Here is a 12,344-nt window from a genome sequence, read left to right as displayed (position 1 = left end):
GCGCTCCCAAAAGTACAAAGGCTCCTTGACTTCCTACCGGCTTCTTATCCTTCGCAAGCACCAAAGTTAACGAAAGTCAGTACACAAAAAGGGAGCGATCACCATTCCAAATATCTTAACTTCAGATATGTGACCGTGTGGAGAGAGCACTCAAAGGGGAGATGGCCACAACTGTCCCCTGCACAGGTCCGTCGCCAGTGTTGGAAGTTGATTAGTACAGAAAGAACCAGGACGCAGCTTGAGATAGTACAACTCCTTTAATGGCCATCCACTCCCCTCACTGAAAACCCTTCCCAACATTCTATCACAAGCTTCACAGCGGAAAGTACTAACATGGGTCAGGGAGCAGGGGTGGACGGAATGAACCACTGGTTGCAACAGTGATGTTAGCCAGAGAAGTCATGTACATGTTGAAAAGTGTGGGGCTGAGTGATGATCCTTGTGGGACGCCGCAGATAAGGTCCTTGGGATTGGATGTGAATGATGTGAGCCTGACTGATTTTGTTCTTCCGGAAAGGATGGAAGCTATCCATGTGAGTGATGATCCTTGTATTTCCTCTGTGTGTATTCTGGCAATGAATGTGTGGTAGGAGACCGTACCGAAGTCAGCAGAGAGGTGGAGGAGGATGAGGGCAGTGGTCTGTCCACGGACGAGTATGTTATCTGTAGCAATGATGAGGGTTATTTCGGTGCTGTGGTAGTTTTGGAATGCTGACTGCGAGTTGTCCAGGAGTTTGTGGCATTCTAGGTGGTTAGTGTGTGGTGTTCTCAATAACTTTGTCTGGGAAGGAGATGGGTTGGTAGTTGCTGAGAACTTCAGGGTCGATGGAGGGTTTTTTGAGGAGTGTGGTGATTTTGGCGTGTTATCAACTATCTGGGAAGGTGGCTGTTTTGTGGGAAGTGTTGATGATGGAAGTCAGTGCAGCGATGATTGTGGCTCTTCCCAGGCTGTAGATATAGTGGGGGTAGGGAGAATGTGAGCACCACTAAGCGGACTGTCTTCATTATTGCTGCAGCGTCCCCTATGGATAAAGGGCTCAATGCTGTCAGTTGGTAGTGTTGGTAATCTTTGGTTGATGAGGTTAGCAGACTGGAAAGGTCAATGGGGGATGTCTGGTGTTCTAAGTTGCTGTAGATCGTAATGATTTTTTCGTGGAAGAAGTCAGAGAAGTTTTTGCAGATTTCTTGTGTAGGGATAATGGTGTTGGTTCTGGGTGTTGGGTTGGTGAATTCCTTAACAATGGTGAAAGGTTCCTTGTAGTCAATGGAGCTAGATTCGATTCTCAGTGTCAGGGTCTTTTTCTTGGTCTCTTTCACATGATGGTGATAGTGTCTAAGTACGGCCTTGTAAGTGTTTCCTCAGGTGGTTCTCCATTTCCTTTCAAGTTGTTTGCAAACTCTCTTGGACTCTCTGAGGTCAGTGTTGAATCAGCTAGCTTAGTCATTGGATCTTTTGGGTCCAGTGTTTTTCAGAGACACCAGGGAATCGGGGCAGGTGGTGATTCAATTGTTGAAGTTGTCTGAATCGATGAGGTCATTGGTGGGGTCTGAGTAGTGTGGTTGGAGGGCGCTGAGCCATTCCTTTTTTGTAACTTTCTCCCAGCAGCGGCCTGGGGCGTGGCTAGACTCTGAAGGGGTGGTTGGTGGCCCCGTTATGTGGAAGTGGATGACAGAGTCACTCGTCCATGTGAGTTATATGGTTGCCTTTAACCTTGTTGCTGGAGGAGAAGATGGGCTTGTGGGTGGGGCCTTGTACGTGCTGGATGAGGCCAATGTTCTGTAGACTTACAAGCAAGTCTGTGGAGTTTTCAAGATCAAAGTTAAGATCGCCAAGGAGTTGAAGTCTTTGGCGCACATGGCGGGTTTTGCAGTGCGGACGTTTCTGAAGGGGGCGCAAGGTCCTGGTGGCCGGTATGTGAGAGTGCCTTAGATAGTGGTTTTACTGTGTCTGAAGATAGAAATGCATGTGTTCCCTAAAAGTGGCATCTGGGTCAGTGTAAGATGTACACTTGATGGTATCTCCTTCCCAAATATGGAGGGAAAGTGTTCATCACTCGCCATTCCAGACGCATCAGATGATGAATGGCAGTGTTAAGGCCTGATACTGGAAAAAAGAAAACTCTGGCAGAGTAGCCAATGGGAAATGAGGGCTGAACCATTGACCACTCTATGCAAACTGTAGGCTGGTCCAACCTTTTAATGACAGCTAAACTGATCAACTGCGGAAGAAGGTTGTTACAAAGCCTATTTCCACTATGCGCCATTATGCCTTTTTTTTTTTTAATAAAGAATACCGGAGGCTGGCAGACAGGTAAAGATATCTGTAAGTGAGTCTTACAAAGTGCACAAAGGCCTTTTTTAGGAAAATAAGTTTTCTGGTAGCAAAATGTATCTGCCGGGCAATAACAAATAAATAATAAGTAAACAGGATGGGGGAGGCAAAGACCAATCCAGCTCCCCTCCACCCCCTCTCCCCCACCCGAGCATCAATAACAGGTAAAGTGTGAGCAGTGGGGATGTAAGAAGGGAACCAGCACACAGAGCAGAGTTAAGAAAGCGCATGCACTCAAAGCTGTTCCCTGAATGTAAACAGTGGAATGATACAACTCAATCATTGGGGTTGAGAAGAAGTTACACTGTCCAAGGGAGGGACAAAAAAAAACACAAGCTATTAAATAAGAAGCAAGTAAATAAGATTGACTAGAAAGTCAACCAATAAAGAGCAATGGGCAGATGCAAAGCCCACTCTAACTATTGGTAATGTACATAACAGGTATTTGACAGCTATCAAAGCTGTCTGTAGGAAAGAATACAAAAAGACTTCTGTTGAAATGAGAATGGGCCAAAGTACAAACAAATGACTTGAACATATTTATCTCAAAATACTTTAGTGTGTACACTACCAGCAGAGTACAGAAACAAAAGTGGATTTACTGTCTGCAACTTAAGGATCATACATTTGAAATATACTTCAAGGCAAAACTGCAACTCGGGCCATAGCTTAAGAATGAAACCGTTGTTGTCATACTTATTGTGATTAAAGCTAGTTTGTTATGTATCACTGGCTCATGTGTGCCTTATATCAAAGCAGTGAGGTTCTGAAGTAGACTTAGAAGCATGCAACATGCTAGGAGACCTAGGTTTCAAAATGGTAGCACACACAAACATGCCTCACACAGCAGCAGCATTCAAATATTGGGAAAAGGCTGGCACTTGAACATACCTTGTAAAACTCTTGTTCTTCGATTTTCGGCATACTTAATCCAACAGATGATCGCATCAGTTTGTCCTTGTAAAGCTCCTTTTCTTCATTACTAATCTAAAAAAACATAAGGGCGGATAATCAGCAAATTTAAATAACTTAGTACGCATCATGCTTAAAAAACAACCCCCTCCCTTTGCTGCAGGTTAGAATAAAACAGTTAAGCGGCAGAGGCAGGTTGAGGCAATGGGCAGGACTGGAAGGCGCCTCATACAGGCGCGCATGATTAAAAGCGAGCAGTCCATGCTGGTGCACACAACATAGACTTTAGCACCAGCATTCCTGGCACAGGGTATCCTTCCCACCACCCTCTCCCATTGCATTGGCAGCATTTTGATGCGCAGGGCATACTATTGGCACATGTAAACATGAAACTACCAGCATTGTTGCTGGATTTTGAACACATTTGCCTATCACTACATGAGAAATTAACAGAGCTTGCTTCCGAGATGGGAATTGCAATAGGGAGATCCAAGTACTGCAGAAACCTTACAGACCAGAATTTACTGACAAAGATTTTGAAAATATGAGTCAGGAAGAAAATTACAGATTAGAGAACTAATGACAATTTTACAAAAATGGGGTGAATTAGACCGGTGGAAAACAAGGTGGGCTAAGAAATAGGAGGAAGCTCGGGCAAACAAAACTACATCAGAATATTTATTAAGAGAACCTAAAAAGACAGAAAGATGATGTCCAATGAGAGAAGTGCCAGGAGGAGGATATGTACATGTTCCATGGACTAGGCAAGATATTTGATCATTTACCAATGATTTCCCAAAATTAAGAGAGAAGCCAGTTGAATGGTATAGACCGGTTGAAAGGTTTGTGAAGGTCTCCAAGGTTTGATTGAAGGATTTAGATGGTCTGTTTGACATAGTGCTACCTTAGGGACAGAATGTAAAATCACAGTTGATTGGCCTAGTGATGAGTACCCAAGAGATGAGAAAACAGGTGCACCTTCAGAAGAAGTAATGAAGAAATATAATCAGGTGATTACTTTCTTGAAAGGGAAAATCCCCCCAAAAGAGACAGATTGGATAAAATAGATAGAACTACACAAGAAATAAATGAGACTGTACATGCTTCCAATGAGCGTCTGTTGCAGGTGTTCAAGTAGTATAGTGGATTTGAGAATATTGGTGACAAAGGTATGGGACATTTTGTGTATCGATTTGTATCTGGAATAAGACCAGAGATTTGTCAGATGATCCAAACCCATATGTTGTGCTGCCAAGGGAAACCCATAAATGAAGTCTTAAAATACACAAATTACTGCGGAGATGAAATAGAAAATAGACGGAAAAGTTAGAAGAAAAAGTAATGTGGGCACAAGTAAAATTGGCAGAGCAACAAGAACTCAAATTAAATAACGAACAAAATAAAGGATAAGACAACATGAAAATAATGGGGGGAAAACCAAGAGGGAAAATGAGTAGAGAAGAAGCAAAGAAGAAGTTTCCTTGTCATGGGTGTGAAAAATTGGGGCATTGGAAAAACAAGTGTAAAAATATTCAAATTAATAAAATGACCCAAATCAAAATTTCAATCCACAGACGCAGAATGAGGTGATAGTGAATAAACCACAACTTGTTGTAAATCCACAGAGTCAGTTACCACCTGCCCCTATGCAACATTTTGTGAACAGAGCAAAGTAGACTTCAAGGAGAAAGTGGTAAGCTAAGTTCAGTAACTTCACAATTTCTTTTACAGAACAGTAGTTCATCGGAGGATGAATTATGACAGTGCCTGAGAAGATGAGAAGAGGAATGCGTACTTGGCTCAGCCTTGCCGGTAGATCAGTCAGGTCCATATTGATGGAAAGGTAGAAGAAAAATATATTACTTTTTTGTTGGATACTGGTGATAGCCGTTCTACTGTGAGAACAGCAGACATCCCAAACCCACCCCTCTCAAGAGAGGCAATCCAAGTAGTTGGTGTTTCCAATAGACAGTTCAGAACTCCAGTCACAGAACTCATGGAGGTGAGCATTGGCAATTTTAAAGAAATGCACAAATCTGTAGTATGTGACTCCAGTCCCGTACATTTGTTAGGCAGAGATTTACTATGTAAGATGAACTGTACAATTTATTGTACACCGGATGGTGCTACAATTCAAACCCCTGATGAAGATAGTATTTACAAATTAATGCTAGCAAAACAAGGTACGGAGGTAGATGACATGTATTCAATGATGACAAAGGATGACCTACCTGATGAATTAAAACTGACAGTAAACCCAGAAGTGTGGGATTTCACTGGAAAACAAGTAGGGTTATGGCAGATGTAGACCCAGTAAAATTGACTGGAAAAGAAGGTGCTAATTTCCCAAACACAAGACTTTATCAAATGAGCCCAGAAATTAAATCAGGTGCATAGCCAAAATTGAACAAATGATTCAACAAGGCATTTTAAAGGAAAGAATGAGCAGTCCTTGTAATTCACCCATAATTGGCATTAAGAAACCAAATGGAAAATATCGGATAGTGCAAGACCTAAGAAAAATAAATAAAATAGTGGTGCCTTGTCGTCGTATAGTGCAGAACCCAGCAGTAATTTTGTATCAAATATCATGGAATGCAGGATGGTTCACAGTAATCGATTTGTGTCATGCATTTTTCTCTATTCCGTTACACCCAGATAGTCAATATTTCTTTTCATTTACATTTAAAAATCGTGTTTATGTGTGAAATCAGATCTTGAAAAGGTGTCTCGAAACATTAGTGATGCCCAGAAGTTCAGTTTGCTCCAATACATAGATGATTTTTTGGTTGCCTCAAAAACACGAGAAGACTGTGTCCTAGATTCTATTGCAGTGTTAAACAATTTGGCAGATGGAGGGCATAAGGTGTCACCAGAAAAACTACAATTTTGTCAAACTCGAGTTAAATATTTGGGACATCAATTAGAAAGAGGAGTGAGGAAAGTGACACCTGAAAGGATTAAAATAATAAAACAGATGCAGTTACCTCAGACCCAGAAAGAAATCAGAATGTTTCTTGGTGTTGTAGGATAATGTAGGTTTTTCTTTACTGGCTAAACCACTGATACAAATTACAAGAAAACGGGTGTTGCGGTGTTCGAGCGTGCAGGCGCGGCACGAGGCCACCAGTACGAGGCGTATGGCAGGCTCTCTGCGTGCGGCGCAGCCCCAGGAGTAAGGAGTGCGATGCGGGGCGGCTTGGTACGTTTCGTACGTACGGGCTGTCCGAGGCTTAGGAAATCACTCTGGTCCAAGATGCGCACAGTGCGATTCGAAGACTGCAAGGTGTAGCAGAGTGCGGGTGGCCCAGCGAGACGTGCGATGAACGGCTCAAGGTCGAGCGGGTTCACACGAGGCGGGGCGGCCAGCCACAAGCGTCACGGCCCAAGGAGTCCGAGTAGACTGATCCGAACCGTCCTCAAAAGCGGCAATAAATAGCAGCGACGATCGTGAGGGATGGTCATCAGCGAGGCGGCAGGACACCAGTGAAGGGACGGATCCAACGACCTCTGGGTTTTGACTCCCGCCGCCAGCGTCAACAAGCACGGCACGTCCACAGCACCTGGGGTCCCGGTTTACAAGGTTCGCAGGCCAAATGTCACCAAGGATATTTATTATTTTATTTTATTTTTTAAGCTTGTATCGCGCACAGCTACCCACAATGGGTTTCCCGGCGCCAGTGATAGACTGTAGAAGAAGGAGGAAAGTATCACCTTGGCTTAAGGCCACAGCCGACTATAGGTCACACTTCGTGAAGAGCAGAGTCTTCAAAGCCTTACGAAAGCGGAGTAGGTTGGTCTCTGATTTTAATGCCAAAGGGAGGGAGTTCCAATATTTGGGACCCAGAGTGGAAAAGGAGCGGCCTCCCATTTTTGTCAGCTTCCATCTTGGCATTGTAAAGTTACCAGTGTCCGATGACCTTAGAGAGCGCAGGGGTCTGTAGGGGCTTACCAGCCCTTGAATATATGCTGGGGCGCTGCCCTGCTTGGCCTTGAACATGTAACAGAGTGCCTTGAATTTAACACGTTCAGGGATGCTCAGCCAATGAAGGTCGCGTAAGGCGGCAGTGGCTGAAGTGCGTCTAGGGACGTTCTTTAGTAGGCGCGCAGCGGCATTTTGCACAACTTGCAGCACATGTATGGTGGCTTTGTCTGCGCCCAAGTAGAGAATGTTGCCATAGTCTAGGCGAGATGTTACGAGTGCCTGGACTACGGTTCTACGGGAGGAGAGGGGGAGCATCCACAGAATCTTATAAAGCCACCGCAGTGTTGAGAAACAGATGGCTGCGACCTTAGTTGCTTGTTGCCTCATAGTTAGCCTGTCGTCAATGATGACACCCAGGTTACGAACTGCAGCAGATGGAGTAGGCGCATTTCCCAGTTCGGTGGGCCAGTGGTGGGGGCCCCATAGATGTTTGTTCCGTCCCAGAATGACCACCTCGGTCTTCTCCCCATTCAGCTTGAGACAGTTTCTCCGCATCCAATCGGCCACAAGAGTGTGGCCCGACTTGAGTGCGGAGACACCGTTCTCGTCTTTCCCTGATAAGGAGAACACAATCTGGGTGTCATCTGCGTAGGAAAACAGGGTTAACCCCGCCTGTTCAACTATGGTTGCCAAGGGTTTAACATAAATGTTAAATAATAAAGGGCTAAGAATTGAGCCCTGGGGGACGCCGCGGGTAGATGGACAGATGGCGGAAGCTGCTTTGGAAGAAAACACTTGAAAGCTTCGGTTGTTAAGGAAAGACACCAGCCAGGCCAAGGCCTGGCCTGCCACACCTAGAGATTTCAGAGAGTCAATGAGGATGGAATGCGACACGGTGTCGAAGGCTGCGCTCAAATCCAGCAGGATGAGCGCCATGGTGTTTCCCTGATCGACACCGTGCCTGAGACTCTCTGTCACCCCCAGGAGGGCTGTCTCAGTTGAGTGCCTAGGCCGAAAACCCGACTGAGAAGGATGGAGAAAAGCAGTGTTTTCGACCAGTTTAGAAAGCTGGGAGTTTATGTGTCTCTCCAGTATCTTCGAGAAGATTGGCAACAAAGATATAGGGCGAAAATTGGCAGAGTTGGAAGGATCTGCACCCAGTTTTTTCAATAAAGGTACAACCATGGCGTGTTTCCAAGGTTGGGGGACATGGGCCTCACTTAAAGAAGCATTGAGTAATTTGATAATAATGGGGTGAGTGAGGGGATCAAGTTGTTTAAGAATTTTGACCGGGAGAGCATCCTGTGGGGATCCTGATCGCACACTATTTAGACAGGAGACAAAGGAAGTGGCATCTAGAGGCTGCCAGGTAGTAATGACTGCGTCAGTGGTGGTATTTTCCGATTCCTGGACCGTGTCAAGGGCAATGGAAGTAGTACCTGGTAGTGTAGTAAAATGATCGTAAATAAGATCAACTTTATTTATAAAGTAATCTGCTAAGGATTGACACTGGGTGGTATCAAGTGCCGGAGGAGGAGGGGTAGAGTTAGCTCCAGTCAGTTTTTTGACGACGGAGAAGAGCACCTTTGGGCAGTTTTGTGCATCAATCACTGTTTTTTTGTATAGTCTGCTTTAGCAGTTTTACATCTGTTGTGGTATTTTTTCAAGGCTTCTTTGTATATGACTTTACGTGAAGGAGAATAGCCTTGTCTCCATTTACGCTCTAAGGTCTTACATTGTGAGCGGAAGCTTTTGAGTTGTTCCGAGTACCATTGAGCCGGGGGGTGGTGTGAGGGTGCGGGCTTTGATGTCATCGGTAGTGCTAGGTTAACCGCATTGGTTAGCCAGAGTTCAGTGGCACAATTGAGTGCAGCCACTGGTAATTCAGCGCACGGAAGTGTTTTGATCAATAGCTTATTGAATTCTGGCATATTGATCTTCCCCCAGTTCCGAACTGGTCTCGTGATCTCCACTTCAGGTCTTATTGCTGTTACAACCATATCTAAGGAAAATGGGACAGCTAGGTGGTCGGACCAAGCAATTTGTAGAGCTTCACGAGAACAGTCTAAAGGCAGGTTGGACAGAATCGGGTCCAATAAGTGACCCGCACTATGTGTGGGACCTGCGTTTAGCAGTTGAAGATTGAAAGCTTCCAGGATGGAAAGAAGCTGATTCCTATTAGGGCACTCGAGGTCATCTAAATGGCTGATTCCTATTAGGGCACTCGAGGTCATCTAAATGATATCTCAGCAAGGAGCGAAGCTATAGGTTCCGTTCTTTCAGCCTCAAACTCTGTGCTTCCTCAGATCTCCAATTCCCTCTACAGATGCGCCTCGGGTTAGTGCGGGAGTCTACGGAGCTCTACCAAACAGCAGCCATTTCGCTACGCTGCGTAGGCACACCGACGACCATGCACTCTTAACATATGCCTACCGTAAGGATGTGGGACTCCCACATCTTGCAACCTTCATTGTCTTATGAAAACACATTCTGCACTTTTAATTACACACTTCTATGATTTATTGTCAATGTATAATGTGTGCATGAGTTGTTAAAGCACACTGACCCATTACATTGGAAGGAGTAGCACTATAAAATCATCAAATATTTAAAATACATATGCAAGTAATATTTAGATTGTTCTTTGTATAACTACTCATTCAGACCAATACAGCGGACACTGTTGCAGGGTTGACAGTCAGAAACCTGCCTTCAAATCCTACATTCTCGAAGTACCTCTGAAGCGAGAACGAGCTTTGTGCCTTTGTTTCCCTTCCATTACATGGGTATCTAGGTGATAGGCTTCAGTAGCTCCCAAACAGGATAATACTGGAATAAAAGGAGGACTGGTGGCCCCTTAAATTCGGCCTTTGTGTTGGCCCAACTGGAATAAAAAATAAGAAAGCCCATTCACCGCCTGCAGATTGTGGCTCTGAATAGAAAGCAGACAATGAGGAGGCACTGCTGAATGCGAACCAGTGTCAGAAAATTACACCTCGACAAATTCAGCACATTTCACTGTATCCAATACAGATCGCAGATCCAGTCAATAATAGATGCTGGATCCAGGATCTGACAGGAACCCCTAATTTCCTGCAATGGGATCACTCAAATCCTTCTCTGTTGGCACCGCTGCTGTTCATGGAGGTACTTGCATATGACACAGATACGTTCAGCAATCTAAGTTAAAATCACAAGGCAGGTAAAAAGCAAGCTTGACCTGCAGCACCTCTTTGTATCACTGGACACAAGAACTGGCAAAGTCAATCGATCTCCCCTCTGCAAGAGCTATTGGCTTTGAATATATTGGTTTGCCCTGTTGTACAACAGCATGGCTGTGCAGCATGGCTGTGCAGCATGGCTAAAAGTTAGAAAAAAAAGCACTATCAGGTGTCCAGCTCTGGCTGTAAAATAGCATTTTTTTCTTATGGTGGGTGGAAGGCAATGAGAGGGAGTGTGGGTGGGAGGAAGCAACCCAAAAAAGAGGAGAGAGTTGAGGAGGGAAGAAGAAACCCAGGCACAGGAAAGGAGCGGTAGGAAAGAAGCAACCCAGGCAAGAGGAGGGTGCGGGAGGGAAGAAGCAATCCAGGCAGAGGAGGGGGTGGGAGGGAAGAAGCAACCCAGGCAAGAGGAGGGGGTGGGAGGGGTGAAGCAACCAGGCAATGGGAGGGGGCAGGAGGGAGAGATGAAGCAATCCTGTCAAGGGACAGGGACAGGAGGGAGAGATGAAGCAATCCTGTCAAGGGACAGGGACAGGAGGGAGGAATGAATCAACCCAGGTAAAGGGAGAGCAAAAACAAAATTACAACAAAAGAGCAATGGCACGGCCAATACTGGCCACACCACGGCTTTTTTCCTTTTGGTGTGGGGTGAGGCAACACAGACAATGGGAGGGGGAAGATCGGAAGCAACACAGACAACACGGGGGGAGCAACATGGGGAAGACCAACGCAACATGGGAAAGACAGATGCAACACAGGGAAGGAAGAAAGAAAGAAAATAGTACCTCAATCACTGAGTGCAGCAGTATTTGGTCCATGCTCCAAATGAAAGAAGAGGAACTGAAATAAGCACACGCTGGCCAATCAGAAGGCAGCAGTTAAGAGTGGCAATGAAAATACCAGGTGAGTACGTGTACCCCAAAAGTATTACAATATATGGACTGAATGGAGCAATTACGGGGTAATCAGTATTCCTCTGCAGAATCCCAAGGAAGGTGGAGGATGTGAGTACATGGGGTTCTTTCAATGAGAGGTTGTGGGGGAATTATATGCCATGTACAAGTAGATAAATGATTTCTGATGTTGCACTTCTACTCATTGCTTATCATTGGTTATTGATATTATACTCTTTGAAGATGCTGATTGAATTACACCGCAAGTGTCTTGTTTTAGGTTATATAATCAATAAAAAGTTCAATTAAAAAATTGTTCTACCGAACTGTAAGAAATTGCCAAGCTCCAAACACAATTTAGTAAACAAAATGTTTTACAAGTGACAGTGCATGCACTCTCGGGCGAGAACTAAAAAGGACAGTGCTCAGCACCACTTTTTTTTTTGTCCTCATGTCAGCATGGCATCTTACAAGTCAAGGACCGCATCCTGGTGCCCTTTTATCGTATGGGCCCTTGCCTCTTCTCAGCCAGCCCCTTGAAGAAGGTTCTTTCATCCCAGAGGATAGACACCTTCCCCCTTTATTGCTGCAATCATAGGACACCAGAAAAAACAAAAAGGAGGAAAGAGGCATCCCAGCTAACTCGACCAGTCATCGAAGGTCTTCCACACTTCCCTTATTCGTGGTAAGCTACCATTTGTTATTGTTTTACATATCCACCTGGCCGCTGCCAACCAACCGTTAGGGTGAGGTGGTGCGGGATCTTTCCAATATTTCCATATCTCTCGTCTTGCCAACAATAATAAATAGAAAAGAAACTCTCTTGATTTATTTTCAAGCGTTGTATCCAGATCACGGTGTACCCCAAAGAGCACAATAGTCACTGACAGTGTTAGCGGTGTCCTCAGAATGTCGCAGAGAGTAAATTCTACCACCTTCCAATATTGTTCTATTTCAGGACATGTAAAAAAATATGTATATTGTTGGCTTTTGGTGTTTTGCATCTATTACAACTGGGAATTGGTTGAAATACAAACTTGGTTATTTTATACGGTGTCCAG

At 44.7% G+C, this 12,344-nt stretch overlaps 1 protein-coding gene across 4 annotated transcripts in view; it reads right to left on the bottom strand.

The window, feature by feature from the left end:
* The window catches only part of PRIM2 (DNA primase subunit 2), a 1,274,342-nt gene that overhangs the window by 923,747 nt on the left and 338,251 nt on the right, over positions 1-12,344 (bottom strand). For all 4 annotated transcript variants that reach the window (XM_078647995.1, XM_078647996.1, XM_078647994.1 and 1 more), the window contains one exon: positions 3,224-3,319. In XM_078647995.1, the coding sequence (XP_078504121.1) occupies positions 3,224-3,319 (96 nt within the window). The remainder of the gene's footprint in view (positions 1-3,223; positions 3,320-12,344) is intronic.

The sequence above is a fragment of the Lissotriton helveticus genome, chromosome 6 (assembly GCF_964261635.1).
Source record: "Lissotriton helveticus chromosome 6, aLisHel1.1, whole genome shotgun sequence".
NCBI classification, from domain to species: Eukaryota; Metazoa; Chordata; class Amphibia; order Caudata; family Salamandridae; genus Lissotriton; species Lissotriton helveticus.
Note: the sequence above shows the minus strand (reverse complement) of the source record. Positions and strands in the feature narration are given on the sequence as shown.